This window comes from Eumetopias jubatus, unplaced genomic scaffold, assembly GCF_037043125.1.
Source record: "Eumetopias jubatus isolate StellerSeaLion01/CBP00866 unplaced genomic scaffold, mEumJub1_p1.0 scaffold_2, whole genome shotgun sequence".
NCBI classification, from domain to species: Eukaryota; Metazoa; Chordata; class Mammalia; order Carnivora; family Otariidae; genus Eumetopias; species Eumetopias jubatus.
The window spans coordinates 202210642-202233095 of NW_028274808.1; the positions used below are offsets into that span (position 1 = coordinate 202210642).

At 50.4% G+C, this 22454-nt stretch overlaps 2 protein-coding genes across 7 annotated transcripts in view; one reads left to right on the forward strand and one right to left on the reverse strand.

The window, feature by feature from the left end:
• The window catches only part of TMEM175 (transmembrane protein 175), a 26071-nt gene extending 4316 nt beyond the window's left edge, over window positions 1-21755 (reverse strand). Inside the window, exons 1-8 of one of the 4 annotated variants that reach the window (XM_028087213.2) lie at window positions 21515-21755; window positions 8664-8824; window positions 8359-8397; window positions 6306-6400; window positions 4259-4310; window positions 3884-3919; window positions 3200-3283; window positions 2635-2799 (exon numbers count right to left, since the gene is read on the reverse strand). In XM_028087213.2, the coding sequence (XP_027943014.1) occupies window positions 2635-2799; window positions 3200-3283; window positions 3884-3919; window positions 4259-4310; window positions 6306-6400; window positions 8359-8397; window positions 8664-8816 (624 nt within the window). In that variant the 5' untranslated portion in view covers window positions 8817-8824; window positions 21515-21755. The remainder of the gene's footprint in view (window positions 1-2634; window positions 2800-3199; window positions 3284-3883; window positions 3920-4258; window positions 4311-6305; window positions 6401-8358; window positions 8398-8663; window positions 8825-21514) is intronic. The other 3 variants (XM_028087221.2, XM_028087229.2, XM_028087237.2) reach the window with 3 other exon arrangements.
• A 134-nt stretch (window positions 21756-21889) lies between these two features.
• Window positions 21890-22454, forward strand: part of GAK (cyclin G associated kinase) — a 55222-nt gene continuing 54657 nt past the window's right edge. For all 3 annotated transcript variants that reach the window (XM_028126317.2, XM_028126325.2, XM_028126335.2), the window contains exon 1: window positions 21890-22137. In XM_028126317.2, the coding sequence (XP_027982118.1) occupies window positions 21993-22137 (145 nt within the window). In that variant the 5' untranslated portion in view covers window positions 21890-21992. The remainder of the gene's footprint in view (window positions 22138-22454) is intronic.

Sequence of the window (22454 nt, forward strand, 5' to 3'; positions counted from 1 at the left end):
AGACAGGTGGCAGTGGACCCGGTGATATAAAGTTTATGCTGTGCGTCCACCACGTTACTTGAGAAAGGGTGCAGGGCTGGGTCCTGGGGCGGCTCAACAGATCCCCTGTCCTGGGCCCTGGCAGCATGAGCCCTGAAGGCCCCACACCACCCAGCCGGCACCCCTGCAGGGACGGCCCTCCTCCTGCTGCCCCTGCCCTGTCCCATACCAGGCCCTCTGTCCTGCACACCCAGTACTTCAAGGTCAGCTGATGTGGGGACATGATGGCCATACACATGGCACAAGCAGGGAGACAGCGGGACATTTCAGATGCGTCATAGATCTATCTGTAAGCCCGTTTTCCATGCTTCAAGAGACCGCATCGCAAGCATCATTCAACAGACACCCTGAGGGAGGTGCCGCCCAGCTGTGACGCAGGTACGCAGGTGGGAGGCGGTGGACCACTGCAGGATCGGCAGGAGGGCTGCCCCAGGAGACGAGGGATCTGAGTCTGGTGCGGGGCTGGGAACACAACACAAGGGGCATCTAAACGGATGCCAGCAGGTGAGGCCCTGGGCCCTGTGGGCATCAGCATCAGAGGAAGGTGGTCCACAGGGAGGACAGGGTGGCCTGGACCAGGCTGGTGAGAAGGGCTTGGATCTGGAAGGTGGACCCGACACAGCATCTGGCTGAGGGAATGTCTGGAAGGACGGAGGCCATGGGCTTGCTGAGGAGGCTGCAATGGGCAGGACCTGGGGGTCAGGACGCTCGGGCGTGTTGTTTCACAGGTGGCGGTGGGCATGGGGCTCCAGGTGAGGAGGTGAGGGGGCAGAGGCAAGTGGTCAGAGGGAAGAAGGCTGATGGACAGGTGAGTGGAGGGCGGATGGAGAGCCGACTGATCCATCACAGAGCGCCACGGCCTGAGTGACCCCGTCCTCTGAGGCCCCTGCCTACTGACCACGGGGCCCTCCCACAGTCTCCTCTCCCCCAGTCTGGTGGCTCAGGTGTCCCCTCCCCCACTGCCTTCGTCCCACCGGGGCACGGTCACTGCCCAGCTCTGCATGGACCCGATGCTGTGGCACCTGCTGTCCCCCAGGACACACTGGACACCTGCCCATGCAGCTCGGGCTCCTGGCCCAGGCCCTGGCAGTGGGCACAAACTACCTTGGTCCTCCGCTCGGCTCACCCAGGCCACCCATTCCACACAGCCCAGCTGTCCCTCCGAACCTCCATGCAATGACCTTTGTCATTGCTCAAGCCCTGACTCGGTGCAGCCAATACGTGCTGTCGGCCACCCTGAATGCACAGCCAGGAGAGACTGTCCCAACTTGAAACCAGGACGTGTACACGGCCTCAGACCCTATGCCCTTACTGCTGACTCCTGTCCAATGCAACCCCCTCTGGCCCTGCCCTGTCCACTGGGAGCAACCCTGCTAGAGGCCACGGCCAAGGACGCCCTGCCCGACCCCAAGCACCCCTGCAGCATCCCTCCCACCAGCACCCCTGCACCTCAAACATGCTCAAGACTGAGGAGACCAAGCAGTGTCCTGAGGCCTGCCCTCACCTCACACGCCAGTGTGCACCTTCCCCCGCTCTACCTGCCCGGGCCTGACCTCTGGACGTCTTGGCCGCTCAGCCCCCACCAGGCAGCTCCATCCTCAAGGGAATGATGCTCGGCAGTGGCCCTCGCTAGCCTATCTGTTTCAAACTTGGAGTCTCTTGAAATATTTACTAGACATTTAAAACAACATCAACCATTTTTTCACAGTTACGATGCTTTGGGCCTGAAACTTGACTGCGCTTCACGAGAGCTCAGGTCCAGGTAGGAGCCACGCATAAAGCTTCCACAATCAGCTGTGAGACGGTTGCTTGTTTGTATTTCTCTGCATTCCTGGATGATGGAAGTGTTCTAGAACAACATGCCTATTAAATTAGCTAATGGCTAAGAGGGGACTAGCCGACCCTGATTTCTGTGACCCGGCTGGCACAGCTCCAAGTTCTGGCATTCCCGCGCGGGTGGTAGTGTGGACAGAGCTGTCCATGCGAAGCATCCCGACCTCTGACCTCAGCTGGGTGTCCCAGTCCCCGGCTGGGTCCCCCTCCACTTCTCAGTGGGATCTTCTGCGTTCCCTCTGGGCCGCTCGTACCCTCCATGTGGGTCTTTAGGACAATTCCCCACGGTTTATCACCGTCCTTCCTAAGGCGCCTCTCGCCTGCCGTCGCGGCAATGCTGCTGGACCCTCCCCCCAGAAGCCATCCGGTGCCGGCTGCCCCGGTGGCTTCATGTAGACCCCTTACTCGCCCAGGGAACAAGCACAGCCCAGACTCCGGGCATCTGAGTCTCTCCCATCTCGTCTTAAAGCTTCATCCGCTTGGGGAAAACGTGGGTGGTCATGGCCCGCTGGCTGCCCCCATCGGACCCTGTGTCTCTTCATGCAGGCCTGGCTGACTGCGGTGCCCGTTCACCTGCACAACAGGTCCCGCTGGTGGTGGGGAGGCCCTCTCTCCGGCTGTGCTCCCTGGCACCCTGGGCACCAGGCCACGTGCTGGTGGTCCCCCGAGACCTCTGCACAGCTCTCTCCCCCCAGGCCCACCCTCCCGGGGGCATCAGTGAGACAGTCCCCCCTCCCCGCCCCTCTGCTCCCCCCCACTCACCAAAGGGTAGAAGAACAGGGAGAAGCCGGCAGCCACGAAGCACAGCGCCGGGCCCCTGAGGACGATGCCCAGGATGTGCTGCCGGTAGAGGGCCCTGTGGGCGGAGCGCTCTATCTGGGGGTGCAGGAGGTGGGGGAAGTGGAAGGCATACACGACAACCAGCGCCTGTAGGAGAGGCAGGCTGCAGGCAGAGGCAGGGGCCTCTGGCCAGGTACCCCTGCCACCATGTCCACGGACAGAAGCCCCGCATGGGTGAGGCTCACCATGCCGTGCTCTGGGGGGTGGACAGGGGACAGGAGCCTCTGCTTGGCTCCCTGGGCCACGTGGGGCGGGGGTCTCCGAGAGGCTTGCCCCACCAGGCACCACAGGGCACCGACCCTCTCTCCCGGCCAGCACAGGAAGCCCAGGCTCTAAGAACCTCTGCATCTTCTGCTGCAGACGTGGCAGGTGGCCTGGGCGGTCACTCTACAGCATGCCCCGTGAGCACAACCCTCGCCACACGTGCGGACGTGTGCTCCAGGGGGACAAGCGCATGGGGGAGGGGAGGCAGGCTGGGGTGTCCTACCTGCACAGCCCCAATGGCGATCACGCACATACAGAACAAGAAGATGCCCAGAGGCACCTCGGGGAAGGTCACCATTAAGGAAAACTGCAGCCAAGAACACAAGACAAGACAAAACCAGGTTCTGCAGGGCCCTGGAGCCCATGAGCCTCCTGCTCTCAGCCGGGCACACACATCTGGCAGTAGACCCGGAGGGTGTGCCTCTCTACCAGAGCAATTCCACAGAATGCTTTAAGCCTTTAAAGCCGAAATGTCATCAAATTCATGAAGAATTCCGTGACACACGGCCCTGCCCACCCAGAGCACAGTTCTGTCCGAACTGAGAGTGGGGGCAGGCATGAAGGGGCTGCTGGGGAGGAGCCTGAGACAGCAGCAGTGGGATGGGGGCCAGGCAAGAGCTGCGAGCGTTGGGGGGGGGCACGGACGGGATGCCCCTCGTTGGGCCCGCAAGAGGCCAAGCTGGTGTTTCTGCCATGGCAGGCCCCTTTTGGGGAGGCTTTCCCTTCCTCAACCAGCCTGGGGACCCTAGGTATGCCCCACCCTCAAAGCAGCTGTGACTGTAACTCTGTGCTTGGGCCCTGGATCACCCAGCTGGTCTGAGAGTTTCTGAGGAAGCATCCTGGATCTTGAGTCCTCTTGCCCAGGGGAGGGCAGGCTGGCCCCGGGGAGGAAAGTGCAGGTACTCACGGTGAATGGTAGGAAGGTGATGGTCATCATGCAGGCCTAGAGAGGAGGAGGAAGGGAAGGAGGGGAAGGCAGGCAGGTGGCTCCGGGCCCTGCTGCCGAGGGTGACCTCTGGCAGTGCCCCACCCCAGAGGCATGTCACTGTCTACCTCCTGGACCCCAAGGAAGCTCACACCCTCGCCCGCCCAACAAGGAGGGGAGGGGGCTCATCTTGTCAGGGGTGCCCCCGGGGGAGGACGTGGGAGGAGCCCGGGAGTGGGTGGTGGGTTCCAGGCTCCGTACACCAGAGGTGCCAGAAAGGCCGAGCCCCTGCTTGCCCTCTTCAGAGGATGGGCCTACAAACATACTCGTTTCTCAAGAAATGAAAGGACGACTCACCAGGTTGAGCAAGGCAAGCGTGTCGTCTATTTTCCCAACAACCTGGAACAGTCTAAACCGTGTAAGAAAATCAGAAAGATGTGCTGTCAATAAAGAGACTCTAACTGCATCATACACATGCTCCAGCATTTGCTGATTAAAATGTCAATAAAAGATGTCATTTTGGCAGAAGGGGGAGGGGCAGGGGCAGAGGGAGAGAAAGAATCTTAAGTAGGCTATAGGCCCAGTGTGGAGCCCGACACAGGGCTCGATCTCACAACCCTGAGATCATGACCTGAGCCAAAATCAAGAGCCTGATGCTTAACGGACTGAGCCACCCAGGTACCTCAAATATATCATTTTTAACCAAATTTAAAATTCTACCTACTGTACAAACTTTGGAAGACACTGAAAATATAAACAGGATACCCTAAGTCCCTAGAAACTGCACTGCTCACATTTTCACGGACTCTTGTAACTTGGGGTGCATGGTTTCCAACAGAGCCGGGGTGGGTATGCAGAAGCCACGGAGGGAGCTGCAGAGGGAGGACATGCCCTTGGGAGGCGCCCCAAGTTCTCTGGGAGACTGGAAACCTGAGAAGGAGGAGTTCAAACCTCCAGGGAACTTGTTCTTCAGGTCTCGTGTCCAAAGGCCACTTTTAAAAAAGGAAGTCCTGGACACTGGGGTGGCTTAGTTGTTAAGCATCTGCCTTTGGCTCAGGGCACGGTCCCAGGGTGCTGGGATCGAGTCCCGCGTTGGGCTCCCTGCTCAGCAGGGAGTGTGCTTCTCCCTCTGCCTGCCATTCCCTCTACTTGTGCCCTCTCTCTCTGACAAATAAATACATAAAATCTTAAAAAAAAAAAAAAAAAAAAAAAGCAAGTCCTTCCAGGGATGCCATTCACTAAACCTGCTGTTGAAACACCCCACTGAACAGAGAGATGGTTTGATATGGAGGCAGGAAGGAGTGACAGAAAACTAAACACAGGGCCAGGGACCACAAGCAACTGAGGAACTCGCCCAGCTCCTCCGTGGAGACCCCGCAGGGCTCTGACCCTCTGAGGACAAGACCTTCCCCGGGCAGGGCTCAGTGGGCCTCAGTAGCCCCTACCTGGGGTGACTGCATCCAGCCAGGGGCCTAAAGGGGCCCAAGGGGGCCAATACTCAGGGCTGCATCCCCTCGGGACGGCAGCCCCACTGGCGACCCATGGAGCCTGGGGGGACGCGCACAGCCGTGAGGGCCCCGGGCGGATCTGTGCCGCTCTGGGCACTGTGGCCAAGGGTGGCCATCGATGACCCAGCGCACACGTGAGGCTCTGTGTGGCCCTGTGCATGCTGCCGGAGCGACAGGAGCTTAGCCACATCGGCCGCCTGCACGGCCGCCAGCAAAACCAGACAGAGGGTGGTTGTAGCTTCTCACGCTCCGTGGATAATCGAGGTGGAAGGGAAATGCCCTTCCCTAAGCCCTTACGAAGGGCCGCCTGTCCCCGCCAGAAACGGTCAACTTGCTGAAAACAAGTCTGTAACGTAAAATGTTAAGACACTGTCAACGCGAGCGCCCACGTCTGAAGGGCTCCAAGTCTCCCTGTTCGCCCGGCACTCCCCAACCAGAAGTGTTTCCTCTGCAAGGGCAGACCGATAATGGAGGGCATCCGTGCCCACATCCCACCCCAAAGCTCTTCCTGAGAGCCCTCCTGCCCCACCTGGGGGTCAGGGGTCCCCTGCAGCCCTGGCAGATCCCCAGGAACCTTTCCTCCCGAAAAGAAGGCTCTCGCTTGGGAGTGTGCATGGCACAGCCTCTTCCTCCTCGCTGGAGTCCCGGGACCGGGCAGAGGGAGTGTGCATGCATGGTGCAGCGCCACGGGGACGCATAGGGCAGTCTGCTTGCAGTCCTGCCCTTGCCCTGCCCCGTGCTCGGTCGAGGCCCAGCGTGTGTGCCCGTGGGAGCGGGAGACGCTGTGTCATGTGGAGGCAAGCAAGCGGAGGCCTGTAGCCACGGGGCACACACATCCAGGGAGCCACAAAGAAGTGGATCTCGGTCTGGAAAAAGCCCCCAGCCTGACCCCGTACCTTGTGTGTGCTGCCCAGGCCACAGTCACGATGAGAAACGTCATCAGATAAACAGCAATTCTGGTTGCTAGAAGTTTCTGTATACTTTTGTCAAACTGGCAGAACAGAAGAGCGTCAGCATCAGAGACTTGACTTTGCGGCAGCCAGAGGGCGGCCCCATGCAGGGCCTGTGAAGGGTCCTTGGATCGGCCTCTACCCCAGCCCCTCCCTGCTGAGAAGAGGCCCCTCTTCAGGGTAGCCTCCCAGCCCCCTCCCCTTGCTCCACACCACCCATGCCCCACATCCCACAGGTGCCTATTGGGGGATCCCGTGTGGAGCTTCCCCCTGAAATGACAGCTCTTGAGGCAGAGACTCTTTGTCCAGAGCAGAGAGCCAACCGAGCTGCCAGGTATCCCAATCTGACATAGCTATAAAGCCTGGGGAGGTCGTGGAGGCACCTGCCCCAGGTGGGAAGTGACCTGCAAGCATGATGGGGAAAATGGAAATGAGCTGGACACAAAGCTTGGACTTTATCAGCAAAAACTCCAAGTGGAAAACTAATCACTCTACTCTTTTCTCTGGTTCTTTACCTGCAACTGGGCGTCTCACCCAATATCCCAGTACTTCACTGAGGACTCAGAGTGTCTGAATTGCTAGGTTTTCTTGGCCTTGACTGGTCTTTCCCTTCAAGTCGGGAGGAGTGCCTGCTAGCTGACACCTGCCAGCACTGTCCTCTCTGTGGGCGCCCCCAGACCGCCGCACAACTTTCTGGCGCAGAGCTTCTCCACGAACCAGCTAACACACACAGAGATTTCACAGCGACAAGTACTGCTCTCCAAAAAGATGACCCCAACTGCAGGGAAGTGAGGTTTACTGCATACACCTTCCTGTGCCACCTGGCATCTCGTCACACATCCACACCCCAATCTCTCTCTTTTTTTTTTAAAGATTTTACTTTTTTAGAGAGCGAGCACGCGCAGGATGGGAAGGGCAGAGGGAGAGAATCTCTAGCAGACTCCCCCACTGGGCGCAGAGCCCGACGCGGGGCTTGATCTCACCATCCGTGAGTCAGGACCTGAGCCAAAACCAAGAGTCAGACGTCCAACCGACTGAGCCCCAGGCGCCCCTCATCCACACCCCATTCTGAAATTGGTGGCATTGAGGTCTCTGACCCGGCCCAGGCCCAGGCCCTCCCCAGAGAAGGTTCTGGGGCAAGCACAGCTAGGTGAGCACCAGGGCCCCAGTGGGCAGCAGGTCGCCTTTGAAGAGGGCAGCTAGGGAGCAGAGTGGCACCAGGCCCTCCACCTGGCCGCTGCTGCTACCAGGCTAGACCTGCATTTCTACTTAATTCTCTTCAAAACCCTACCAGAGGTACCAGTCACTCTTCCAGAGATGCAAAAGACAAAGTCTAAGCAGCTCCTGTGATTCCCAACAGCATCCAGGCTAAGCGTGCTAGGCTGGGCCTGGAGCCCAGACGGCAGCTGGCGGGCCCGGCAGCCCCAGCACCTCCTACCCTCACTCCTCTGTGCCCCAACCATGCCCCCGTTCACACTGAGGGGCTGAGCGAGGCACGCTCACACAGGCATGCCCGGGGACTTTCAAGTTTTCTGAAATCGTGTCCAGCTTTTGAGGTGCTGTGTGTCACCACTTAACTTATAAAACAGAAGTATTCTCTTAATACAAATGGAAACTCTGCTTTAGAAAACCGTTTCCCACTCACTTCTATGATAAAACCCATGTGCCCCTGTGCACTGAGGAGGCCCCTGGCCCAGTAGTCACCAATTACCGTGACAGACACTCCGGGGGAGCAAGGAACAGGTTTCCAGGCCCACAACCAGATGGGCTACTGCACTTTCTATTCTCAGCCCACCCTTAAGGCTCACTTTGAGGGCACTGACCCTATTTGCAGGCCAGGATTGGGGCCAACCAGGGTGGCCAAGGGAGCAGAAGACGACCTCGCCCCAGCCCTCCCAGCCAGGCACATCTTGGGTGGAGCCTAGAATTGAGCTTATGGACTGAGTCTCCTGCACCCTCACCCTCACCCTGGATACTGCAGACTGTGGTCCCCAAGTACCTGTTCTGGGGAGATCTCCGTGTGGGTCACAGGCAGGATCTATGAGCAAAGACACAAAAAGAACCAAGGGACATTTCTTGGGCCGTGCACAGACCACTCCTTGGATGCCATGGTGTCAGGAACTTGGGCCAGTGCTGGACTGCTCCCCCCACCCACCCAGCTGCCTGAGTGGCCGGGAGACCCCAGGACACTGCTGAGACGGGGCAGGGTCTGCACTGGGCCAAGCTCTACCAGAAGACCGTCTTAAGAGGGGGTGGCCAGGGGTCCTGCTGTGAGAGGGGCTCTGGGTGGGGCCCCACACGGACCATCACAGTGGCGATGATGGACAGGAGTGCGTCACTGAAGCTGAGCATGCGGTGTGAGTGCTGGATCCCGTCGGCAGCGTCCTCATCCCTCGTGCCCGTGGGGGAGTCTCCCTGTATAATGAGGGCCGGTTCTGGGCTCTGGGGCTCGGACATGGTGGGGCCTGGGAAGAAGCACAGGTCTGAGCAGGCCAGAGTGCCACCGGGGCCTACCCCTGCTGCCTTCTGCTGCGACACAGGGTGGGCTGGTGCCCGAGAGCAGGATGCCCTTCCCGACGGGGGCTGGGTGGTGGTTGCAAGGACCCACTCTGCCACCAGTCCTCTCCCAGGAGGCCCCTGTATTTCCAGCCTGCAGGAAGAGCACCACTTCACTGCTGAGCACCGTCATCTAGGAGCCACCACGCTCAGTGCCTGCCTCCCCTCTAGAAATGGGAGAAACGAGAGAAGGCACATAGACACATGGTAGGCACTCTACACGCTGTGTCACCAGCCTGAAACTCATGACCCCAACACCAGACCACTGCACTGTTAGACACTTTCATCCTAAATGTGGGATATTCTTGCATCCAAGTACTAACTAGGCCCGACTGTGCTTGGCTTCCGAGACCAGACGAAACTGGGCGTGTTCAGGGTGGTACGGCTGTAGCCTAATGTGGGATGTTCTATAGGACCAAGTCCCAGAGGCTTGGACTAAAACAGAGTGCCAGCCCGTCGCAAGGACAAGACAAAACAAAAATGAGCCCCGCCTCCAGAAATAGATAAAGGAGAGGCTTACTGGCAATTTCTGGACAAGAAAAACAAACTGAGAACAAGCATGTAAGATATTCAGCTTCATTAGCAACTAGGGAAATGTAAGTGAAAACAATGAGGTACCACTAAGGTCTACAAAAGCCTGTCAAGAGTGATGAGGTCGTGGGAATGTAAAGGACGCTACACTCATATGAAGACAAAAATTTTTAGTGAAGTGTGGTGTGCACATCCCTTGTACAAGGTGGGAACTCCATTTCTGGGTGTAGCCTCAGGCGTGTGGACAAGGGAACAGAGACGCACAGGACAGGCACTGGTGTAGTTTATTTTAATAAATGTCAAAAACGCTCTATTATTAAACACTAAATGAGTTGTTTAAATGTGCTAAGAACTGAATGCGTCCCCCAAACTCCTCCGTGGAAGCCCTTACACCCCGCGGGATGGCATCAGGAGGGGGGCCCTCAGGCGGGGGTGAGGTGAGGGATCCCCGAGATGGGATCCGTGTCCTCACAGAAGAGGAGGAGAGGGGAGAGGTCGCTGGCCTCCTGGCGAGGACACCGCGAGAAGGTGGCCGTCTGCAGGCCGCCACCTCGATGTCAGACTTCAGCCTCCAGAACCGTGAGAAACAACGGTCTGTCGTTGAAGGCCCGGTCCGCGGGGTTTTGTGATGGCGGCCGAGCGACGGAGACAGGAAGTGAAGATAAATGAAATAGATCTAGGCATGTATCAAACTCAGAAACACAATATTGAGAGAAATAAATCATGCTGCAAAAACAATACACGTACTCTTGTACCATTTATATAAACGTTTAGAACACAGCGTGATTATACAAACATGCACGGTAAGAACAGGGGAGCAAGCAAGGCTGGCACTCACCAATTTCATGACAGCACTGCCATGACCTCGGCAAGGAGGGGTGGGAGCTGGGGTGAGAATGGGGCTTTAGCTTTCTGATGTTTCTAGAATTTATTTCTCACTTTGTTCACTTCCTAAAGCTTACATAAAGATCGCCCCTTCTGGTGTACAGGCCTGTATTTGACAAATGCACACAGGTGTGTAACCATGACAAAAGTCACAATGCAGTTCTGTCCCCCAGCACGCCCTCGGTGGTCAAGCCTTCCTCCACCCCAAATCCTGGACACCATTCATGTTTTCTGTTACCATCAGTTTGCCCTTTCCAGACTGTCCCATAAATGGACTCATACCCCATGGAACCTTCCGAGTCTGGCTTCTTTCAATCAGCATGATGTGCCTGAGATTCACCCATGTTTTGGGAGTATCAATAATATATTTTTTACTGCTGTGTAGTTAATTCTACTGTATGGGTGGACCCCTTTGTTCATCCATTCACTAGCTGGAAAACGTGGGTTGTTTCTAGTTTTGGGTGATTATAAATAAAGCCACTATAACTATTTGCACACAAGTATTTGTGTAAACATGTTTTTATTTCTCTTGGGTAAATACCTCAGAATGCACCTGCTGGGTAAATGCATGTTTCACTTTGTAAGAAACTGCCAAAGTACTCATCCAAGGAGCTGTGCCATTTTGTACTCCTACTGGCAGTGTGTGAAAATTGCAATTGCTCCTCATACTCCCCAGCAATTAAGTTTGGTAGGATTTTTTAAAAAGTTAACTTTTAATTTTAGCTGTGCTAATAGATGTGTAGTGTATCTTGTGTGGCATTTCCCTACCGATAATCGGGTATTTTCATGTGCCTTTTATCTGTGCACCTTTTGTGGCAAAGTGTCTGTTAGAATCTTTTATTTTTGAGGGAGTTATTTGTATTGTTGAGTTTTGAGAGTTCTTTATATATTCTGGTTAAAAGTCCTTTGTCAGGTATGTAATTTACAAATACTTGCTTGCAATCTGTGAATTGTCTTTCATTCTCTTACCATTGTAGGAGCACAGAAGTTTTAAATTTTGATGCAGTCTAGCTCAACTTTTCTTTTTTTTTTTTTTTTTAAAGATTTTATTTATTTATTTGTCAGAGAGAAAGAAAGAGCACAAGCAGGGGAACAGCAGAGGGAGAAGCAGACGCCCTGCTAAGCAAGAAGGCTGACATGGCACTCGATCCCAGGACCCTGACATCATGACCTGAGCTGAAGGCAGACGCTTCACTGACTGAGCCACCCAGGCGCCCCTCACTTTTCTTTCATGGATCATTCTTTCGGTGTCATATCTAACCATGCTTTGCTTAACTCAAGATGACAAAGATTTCCTATTTTCTTCCACAAGTTCTAAATTTTTGGTTTTACTTTCAGTGTACGATAGATTTTTATGTATTTTATAATTTTTATAAATTATTTATTACTATTATATAATTTTTAATATAACGTGCAAGGTATATTTGAGCTTCCCTTTTTTGCAGGTGGATGTTTGATTATTCCAATACCACTTGTTGAAAAGACTATCTTTTCTCCACTGAACTGCCTTTGCACTTTGGTCAAAAGTTAATGGCCACATCTGTGTAGGTCTACCTTGGGAGCGTCTATTCTGTCCAGTTGATTATTATGTACCTATCCCTCTGCCAATATCAGTCTTGACTACAGCTTCATAGTAAGTCTTGATATCTGATAGAGTGAGCCCTCCAACTTTGTTCTTCTTTTTTCCCAAAACTGTTCTGAGTATTCTAGTTCTTTTGCCTTTCCCTCACATGCTTCTGCTTACAGGGGCCCCTTTCCACAGTTCCTCTAGGCAGAAAGGGGTTTCTCAGAGTTTTTGCTGTATGTGCAGCAATTCTCACAGCACAGCCCCATAGTGGATAGCTGGCCCATGGTCAAAGGTCAAATGGGAAAAAGATGTTAAAAAGTGGAAAACTCATAGTTATGTGGTCACTGCTCCAAGTTTCGAATACCCTTCCCAATCTATTGGCTTTGCATTGTTTTTAATATTTTATCCCGAGTTTTTACCTGTCATCAGCAGGAGAGAAAGCCTGTAGGCGGCTTACTCCATCATGGCCAGCACTGAACTCTTAACACTTTACTTCTCAGGAGAGAGGGGATAAGAGAGAGGAGGGAGTAGAAGGGGGGGGTGAGCAAGGAGGGTGAAAAAATTCATGCCAAAAAAATAAGACAAAAAGTTACATGTGATTTTTAGGCACTGGCTAAATTAGGAAACATATATCTGTTATATTGTTTTTTAGATTTTTTTTATGTTTAAATTTTCTTAAATATTGTTTTTAAATAATCAGTGAATACTGAATATAGACACAAAAATCCTCGACAAAATGTTAACAAATGGAATCCACCAATGTATAAAAAGGACTATACACCATGACCAAGTGGGATTTATTCCAAGAATGCAAGGTTGGTTTAAAATAAAAAATTAGTGACTGTAATACACCACATCAAAGGACCAAAAGACAAAAACTACACAATCATCTCAACAGATGCAGAAAAAGCATCTGACAAAATCCAATACCTCTTCATGATAAAAACAGTCAACAAATTAGGAATGGAAGTCAATTCTGTCAATCTGATAGATGGCATCTACAAAAACCTCACACCAAAATCATACTCAATGGTGAACAACCTCCCCACCCCTGCCCCAGATCAGGGACAACACTATTTAACACTACACTGTCAAGGTTCTAGCCAAGGCACTTAGGCAAGAAAATGAAATATAAGGCATATATACTGGAAAGGAAGAAGTAAAACTATCTCTATTTGCAGGGGATGTGATTTTACACAAAGACAATCCTAAGGAATCAACACAAGAAAACTATTACATCTAATAAATGAGTTCAGTAAGGTTGCAGGAAGCAAGATCAATATATAAAAATCAACTGCATTTGTATACACTAGCAAAAAAACCAATCTGAGAAAAAAACTTATGAAAACAATTACACTTATAGTAGCATCAAAAATAGTAACAAATTAGCAAAGGAAGTGCAAAACATTGTTGAAAGGGATTAAAGACTTAAGTAAATGGAAAGATATCCATGGACTGGAAGACTTAATGTTGTTAAAATGGCAATACTTCCCAAATTGATGTACAGACTGAATGCCAACCCTACCAAAATCCCAACTGCCTTCTAATCAGAATTAACAAGCTGACCCCAAAATTCACATGGAAATTTAAGGAACCTTTGACTATTTATGGAACACCCAAAACAATCTTGAAGAAGAAGAATAAAGTTGGACGACTCTCACTTCTCAATTTTAAAACTTACTTCAAAGCTATGGTAACCAAGATAGTGCAGCATAGGGTATACAGATCAATAGAGGAGAACTTAAGAGTTCAGAAATAAACCACTACTTTTATGGTCAACTAGTTTTTGCTAAGGCTGCCAAAACCACTCGATGGGGAAAGAACAGTCTTTTCCACAAATGGTGCTGAGACAACTGGATATCCACATGTAAAAGAATGAATTTGGATCCTACCTCATACCACATACAAAAATTAATTAAAAATAGGTCAAAGACCTAAATGTAAGAGCTAAAACACTGGGAGAAAATCTTCATGGCCTTGCATTTGGCAAAGGACTCTTAAATATGACATCAAAAGCACCAACAAAAATAGAAATTGGGGTTCATCAAAATTTGAATTTTCTGCCTCAAAGGACACTATCACAAAATTGAAAAGATGATCACAGAATGGGAGAAAATATTTGCATATCATATATCTGAGAAAAGTTTAGTATCCAAAATATGTAAAGAACCCTTACAGTTCAACAGTAGAAAAAAAACAACACAATTCAAAAAATAGCCAAAGGATGTGAATATACATTTCTTCAAAGAAGATATATTATTAGCCAACAAGCACATAAAAAGGTGGACAACATCATTAGGTTACATTAGAGAAAAGTATATCAAAGTCAAGAGGTAACCATCCTCCAGGATGGCTATAATAAAAATAATGAAAAATAACAAGTGTTGGGAGGTTGTGGAGAAATTGGAACCCTTGCACGCTTTTGGTAGGAATGTAAAATGGTGCAGCTGCTATGGAAAACGGTATGGTTCCTCCAAAAATTAACACAGAATTACCATAGGATCCAATAATTCCACTTCTAAGTATATATTCAAAAGAATTAAAAGCAGAGACTTGAAGATATATTTGTACACCAGTGTTCATAGCAATATTATTTGCAATGACCAAAAGGTGGAAGCAACCTAAGTGTCTATCTATGGATGAATACCTAAACAAAATGTGGTACATACATACATACAACATATCGTTCAGCCTTAAAAATGAAAAGAAATTCTCACGTTACAATACGGATGAGTCTTGAGGACATTATGCTAGCTAAGTGAAATAAGCCAGTCACAAAAGCATAAATACTGTATGATCCCACTTATGCAAGGTCTCTAGAGTAGTCAGATTCACAAAGCAGAATGGTGGTTGCCAGGGGCCAGGTGGGGCAGGAGGAAGAGTTACTGTTTAATAGGAATAGAGCTTCCGTTTGGCAAGATGAAGAGCTCTATGGATGGATGGTGGTGATGGCTGCACAAAAGTGTGAATGTACTTAATGTCACTGAACTGCACATTTAAAGCTGGTTAAGATGGTAAATTTTATTGTGTATTTTACCAGGGTTAAAAAAAACCAAAAACCAGTACCCAGCATATAGGTTCAAAACATGTTAGTTACATGTTACTTTCATCATGTTTTTAAGACTCATGGTAATTAAAAAAATACAAGACTGAGTAATGAAGTAAATACAAGACTAAGTAGAGGAACATGGAGTTGAGGGATAATTTTTTTTGTTTAAAGAGACTAAAGAATTTCAAAATCCTGATGGGAATAAGGAAAAGCTGAAATTTCATATAAAAGAGGGGAGGTAACTGAAAGCTTATGACCCCGCAGGGCATTACGCACTGTGCTCGGCATTAGAGGCAAACGTGAATAGGATAATCTTAGCCGACACACATTAGGGCGCGTAGGGGAACTGAGTCTGGGAAAGCTCTAAGAACGGGACGTGCCAGAGCTGAGTCTGGAAATATTTACGACAAGACGACAGCAAGAATAGGTGACATTGTCAAGCAGTAACTATGTGCCGAGCACCGTCCCAAGTACTTCATTTGTAATGTCTCCTAATCCTCAAAGAATGCTGTGAGAAACAGACAAAAAGGGAGTGGCTGTGTGTGTGCCTGCTTGGTGTGCAGCGAAGTGCAAGGAGTGCGACGAGGCTAGAGCACAAGGTTCAAACTAGGAGGTGCCCCTAAAGTAAGCGGGGACTAAATCAAAGAACCTTGTGTGCCTGCCTGTTCAGGAGTTTGTAAATTACTGGAAGATTATGCAGAGATGATGCACTTTTCTTTATATATCCTCTATATGTGTGTGTTCTGTGTAGATACACACACACACACACACACACACACACACAAGTAAAACATATATTTTGGATACAAGTCCATTATGTGGTTTGTAAATACTTTCTCTATTCTGGGCTGTCTTTTCATTCTCCTGACAGTATATTCACACATACACATTTGCATATACTTATATATGTGTATTTTAAATTCATAGGCCATTTTAAAATAAATTTATGTATTTTTAGTAGCCCCCCACAACCAATGTGGGGCTTGAACTCACAACCCTGAGATCAAGAATTGCAGGCTCTACTGACTGAGCCACGCAGGCACCCCTCATGGGTTATTTTTTTGAGCAGTTTTAGGGTTGCAGAGAAACTGAGCAGAAAGTAGACTTCCCATGTATCTTTTCACCACTCCCCCTCCAGTTTCCTTTTTTTAGGATTTTATTTATTTATTTGACAGAGACACAGCCAGAGAGGGAACACAAGCAGGGGGAGTGGGAGAGGGAGAAGCAGGTTTCCTGTGGAGCAGGGAGCCCGACGCGGGGCTCGATCCCAGGACCCCGGGACCATGACCTGAGCCGAAGGCAGATGCTCAACCGACTGAGCCGCCCAGGCGCCCCTCCAGTTTCCCATTATTAACGTCACATTAGTGTGATACAAGGGGCCCCTCCAGTTTCCCATTATTAACATCACATTAGTGTGATACAGCTGGTGCAACTGATGAGCCGTACTGATCTATCACCAACTAAAAGTCCATAGTTCACATTAGCGTTCTACAGGTTTTGACAAAGATATGACTTGTATCCACCATTACACTATCATCCAGAAGTTTAACTGCCTTAAAAATCCTGTGCTCCCCCTTTTTATCCCTCCCTCCCCCAGAAACCCCTGGCAACCATTCATCTTTTGACTGTCCCCATAGTTTCTCTTTTTCCAGAATGTCATGTAACTGGAATCATACAGTATGTGGCCTTTTCTGACTTTCACTTAGCAATATGCATTTAAGGCTCTTCCATGTCTTTCCATGGCTTGACAGCTCATTTCTTTTCACTGCTGAATAATAATCCATTTTATAGATATACCACAGTTTGTCTGTTCACCTATTGAATATCTTCAACAATATATTTTGAAGTTTTTAATTTTGATTAAATCCAGGTTAACTGTTTCTTTCACTGATGTGCTTTAGTGTCATACCAAAATACCTCACTTTTTTAAAATAAGTTTTATGGTTTCAGGTCTCACATTTAGATTTATGCTTTGAGTTAATTTTTGTATATAATGCAAGATATCGATTAACATTTTTAAACATATGGATATCCAATTTTTCCAGCAACATTTTTTGAAAAGACTCTTTTCTTCAATTACTTTTATTCCTTTGTCAAAAAACAACTGACCTTATGTGTACTTGTAAGCCAATTTCTGACTATCCTGATGCACTGATTTACTTATGTACCTTCAATCAGCACCATACTACCTTGATTACTGTGGCTTTATAATGAGCCCGGAAGTTATACAATGTAAGCATATAACTTGTCCTTGTTCAAACTTGTTTGGAGTATTCTACCTCCTCTGCAGTTCCAAATTAATCAGTGTGTCAATTTTTACAAAAAGGCTGCTGGGGTTTTGCCAGGAATTGCACTGAATCTATAGATCAGTTTGAGAAGAATCACTCTGACCCAATCTCCCAATTTATGAATATGGTGTGTTCTCTCTCCGTTTATTAAGGTCTTTAATTTCTCCCAGCCATGTTTTTTAGTTTTCAGTGTCTAAATCTTGCACATCTTTTTCCAAATTTATCCCAAGCATTTAATATTTTTTGATGCTGTTGTAAATGGCAGTTTCCCCTCATTTCAACTTCCACTATCTTGCTGGTTATCCAGAAATAATGGGACTTATCTTTTGCATATTGATCTCGTACCCTGCAATTTTGCTAAATTCACTTACTAGCCCTAGTAGCTCTTTCTGTAGATCCCATTTGTTTTTTTTTACATAGAGCCGTGTCAACTGAGGGTGCTAATGTCCCTCGAGGGACATCTGGCAAGGTCTGGAGACACTTCTGGTTGTGGCAAGTGACATATGTTAATGGTATCTAAGGGACAGAGGTAAGGGTGCTGCTAAATGTCCAACAATGTACTAGACAATGCCACCCCTTCACTTCAACAAGGAATTACCTGGCCCCAAATGTCAACAGTACCAAGACTGGGAAAGTAATATAAACAATTATGTCATCTTCATAAGATTGTGTCATCTTCATTATGTCCTCAACCATTATGTCATCTTGTTATTTTCAATCTGGAAGCTTTTTTTTTTTTTACTTGCCTCATTACACTGGCTAGAATTTCTTATACAATGATGAACAGGAGTGGTAAGACCTGACAACTTTGGCTTGTTACTGATCCAGCCTTTTGTTATTCTGTATGTCAGCTATAGGCTTTTCATAAACGCCCTATTTTATTTGAGAGGGAGAGAGAGAGAGAAAATGCACATACACATGGAGGGGAGGGGCAAAGGGAGAGGGAGAGAATCTCAAGCAGGCTCCATGCTCAGTGCAGAGCCAGATGTGGCCCAACCTCATGACCCTGACATCATGACCTGAACTGAAATCAAGAGTCAGATGCTCAACCAACTGAGCCACTCAGGAGCACCACAAATGCCCTTAATATGCTGGTGAAGTTTCATTTCATTCCTGGTTTGCTGGCAGTTTTTTTTTTTTTTTAATTAGGAATAGATGTTGGGTTTTCTCATGTTTTTTTCTGTGTCTAGTAAGATGATCCATTTGGTTTTCTTTTTCACTCTGTTAATAGTGTAAATTACATTGATCAATCTTCAAATGCTAAGCTAACTTTGCATTCCTGGGACAAACCTCACTTGGTCATGTTGTACTATGCTTCGCAGTGTTGGATTCAACTTGCTAAAAAAATGTTTTAAAAGAATTTTTGTATCTAGGTCCACAAGAGATATTAATCTTTTTCTTTTCTTGTAATGTCTTTGTCAAATTTCAGTGTCATAATAATGCTGTCCTTATAGAATGGGCTGGGCTAGTTAATACGTCCTTTCTTCAATTTTAAGTTTATGCAGAATTAGTAATATTTCTAGTTTTTAACTGTAAATTCAATGCTTTAATAGATATGAAGCTATTCAAGTTATCTATTTTTTTTCTTGAGTGAGCGAGCGAGCCATGGTAGTGGCTTCCAAGGAATTTGTTCCTTTAGTCTAAACTGCTGAATTTGTTGGCATAAAGGTGTTCATGTTCTGATTATCCCTTTACCACCGACATCATTACTCTTATTCATGATATTGTTAATTTGTCTTTTTTTTTTTTTTTCCGGTTCAATACGGTCAGGGATTTCTCTATTTTATTGATCTTCTCAAAGAATCAGCTTTTGTTGTCACTGATTTTTCTCTGTTTTTGTTTTATTTCATTGGTTCCCATTCTGACACTATTTCCCTTTTTGTACTCACTTTGGGTTTCATTTGCTCTTGTTTTTGTTTCTTAAGATGAATGGCTGAAATTATTGGTTTGAGATCTTCTAGTATAGTTTTGGCTACATTCCACAAATTTTAAAATGTCACATGTTTATTTTCTCTCTTCAAAATTCTAATTTTCCTTCTGATTTCTCCTTTGACCCATGGGTAATTTAGAAGTGAGTCATTCAGTTTCCAAATATTTAGATTTTCCAGATATCTATTACTGATTTTCTAACTTAATCACATTGAGGTCAGAGAACATCTTTGTCTTGTAGCCCAGAATATGATCCATCTTGGTAAATGGTAAATACACTTGAAAATGTGTACTTTGCTGGTATTGTGTAAAGTGTTCCATAAATGTCCATTAGGTCAAGCTGGCTGACGGTATCATTCAGCTATATTCTTGGTGATTTTCTCAGTATTTGTTCTATCATATATTGTGAAAAGGGTACTGAAACCTCCAACTACAATCTACAACACCAACTTACAATTGGGTTTTGATTAAAAAAATTTTTGGTTTTGCTTCATGTATTTTAAAGCTTTATTATTAGGTGCAAAACTGTTTAAAATTGTTACAACTTTTTGATGAATGTACTGCTTCAATCTTACGAAATGACCGTCTTAATTTCTGGCAGTATTCTTTGCTGTGAAATCTACAGAGGCTTGCAGAGGAAGACCATAAATTCAGTTGTAAACATGTATACACAACATGAGATATCTAACAGCGAAGGTCTAAGAGTTCAGGAGAGAAGCGTGGAGATACAGACTGAGTTAACACGGTCCGTGCGGTGCCAGGATATGAAGGTGCTCCATAAATACTTATGAAATAAAAAGTCTGCGTAAACTCTGGTCTCCAAAGTAAGTACGCTACTTAAAACTCTACCTGATCCTAGATCATATGAGAATAAATTCCAAATTCAAAGGAATCCTGAAACTCCAGCATGCTTTCTCGTGAGTTATGCACGAGGTTTTCCACACCAGCTACTACATATCTTTCCCACATTGCTTAAGCCTCAGCTTTCTTATCTCCCTTCTTGTTTTCAGTAGATGTTTTGTTTCCCTCATTCACGGTGAAGACAGAAGCCACCCGAGAGTTCCTTCGCTTTCACTCCAGTGAACACACAAGCTCACCTGCAACTACAAGCCATCTTCCCTCCCTCCCTCTGCTACGAAAAGCGCGTGTCTTATCCCCAAAGCGATCGTCGCTCTCCTGACGCTCCGCATGTCACTCCCCGCTCTTCCAGAGGCCTTCATTCGTTACTCCTCTCTCTCCCGTGCGGGCGAACTTTCTCGCCCCACTAGCTCCCGCCCATCAGCTTCAAGCCGCTCAGAAATCTCCCATCGTAAAGCACCTCAACCCCCCGCCGTCCTCGGCTCCCACGCTCCCTTCTTCACAGCCCAACCCCGAGCCACCTCCAGCCCTCCACTCCTTTCCTCTCCTTCCACCCCACCGCCGCAATGAAGCCGCTGTCGCAAGGTCGCGCGAGAACCTCACTGCCGCTGAACCCGAGGCCCGTCTCGTCCTTCTCTCCCACGTCACTCTTAGACAGCTGCTTGCCCCGGGAACACCTTCCTCGGCCCTGGGCCACACGGCTCCCTCGGGTTCCTCCCTGTGTCCCTGGCTGCTGCCGCTCCCGTCGCTGGTCTCCTCTCCGAACGTCCTAGCGCCTTCCTAACTCTGCTTTCCGCTCTCTTCAGCTCCTAGGACGGCCGGCGGCCACCGACCTCTGAGGCCATCAGAGCCCGCTCCGCGGCTTGCTCTCTGTCCGGGCGCCTACCCTTGGGGCACCCGACGTGCGCCGCCGGGAAACGCCACGACGTGGGGGTTCCAGCGGCATCGCTTGCCGACGACGGCCAAGGCCTGGGACTGTGGAGCGCGCTCCCTTGTCCCCGAAGGAGGCGGCGGGGCGCGGGGAGGGGGCCGTGCCCTCTTCTCCGAGGTAGCCCCGAGGTCCGTCACCGGCGCGCACGGCGCGCGCGAAGCCGCCGCTACTCCAAGGGTGACGACGCGCGTCCGTCTAGAAAGAGGTCTGCAATAACCCGACACCCCGGCAGGGCTGCGGCGCCGCTTGGAACCCCCAGGTCCGGCCTCCGGTCTGGGAAGGAGCACCGAGGGGGCCGCCTGCCCGACGCCGGCCGACGACGCCGGCGCGCCGGGCGGGCGGGCGAACGGTCTGGCCTCGAGGGGCGGCCGCAGGAGACCGGCGACACGCGCGATCCTGGGTCCAGGGCCGCCAGACCCGACTTCTCTACAGAAGCTGCAGACATGGTTTCTTAAAGTTTTCAGGCTTTTGGTAGCAACCGACTCGTGTTTTTAGAAAAGACCCTTCAAGCGGGCCCCCCACCCAACCGAACCGGCGAGGAGCGTGCCCGCTGCTACCGACCTTACTCAACAAGCCGCGGGGAACGTCGCCGGCTGGGCGGCCCAACGGCGCGTTTCCCAAGAGCTGCGGTCCAGCGAGCCGCTCCCGGCCGGGGGCCGACGCCACCGTAAGCCCGAGCACGCTGAAAAGGAGCCTCCGCAGACACGGCCGCCCGGGGAACGGTCAGACGCTAGGCCCGGGGCCACACCACTCACCCGCGCGTCCGCGTTCGGGTCCGCCAGGCGCCCGAAGCGCGGCGGCCGGAAGCTCGTCACGAGATGGGCGGTGCCGCGCAGGCGCGATCCGCGACCAGGCATCTACGCACGCGCACGCGCACCGGCCCGGCGCGGCGTTTTCCGGGTTGCGACGCGCCCCCGCCAGCCTACGTCACGGCGTCGGGGCGGAAGATGGTGCGGCTCGGGGCCGGCGGTTGCTGAGCGGACCCGGACGCAGCTGGACCCGAGCTCCCCGTTCCGGCGCCCGCTGCGGGGTCGCAGCCATGTCGCTGCTGCAGTCTGCGCTGGACTTCCTGGCAGGCCCGGGCTCTTTGGGCGGCGCTGCCGGCCGCGACCAGACTGACTTCGTGGGGCAGACGGTGGAGCTGGGCGAGCTGCGGCTGCGGGTGCGGCGAGTCCTGGCCGAGGGTGAGGCCCGGGCCGGGGGCGCGGGGCCCGCCGGCGGCGGCCATCGCGGGGCGGCCGGGCGCGGGGCTGGCCGGGAGGGGGCGGGGTCGGACCGGGCCAGGTGCGGAGCGGCCCCGCGGGGGCGGGGGATGGGGGAGGGTCGCCGCGATGGGGAACGGGGGAGGCCGACCCGGCGAGACCGCAGAGGGTGAGTGAGGCGGGGTCTGGGGCTGGGCACTTCCTTGACGGAGGCGCGGCAGATGAGGCAGGTGTGGGGCCGGCCTGCGGCCGCAGGACAGGCCGTGGCAGTGGGGGAGGAGGTGGTGCGCAGGTGAGGG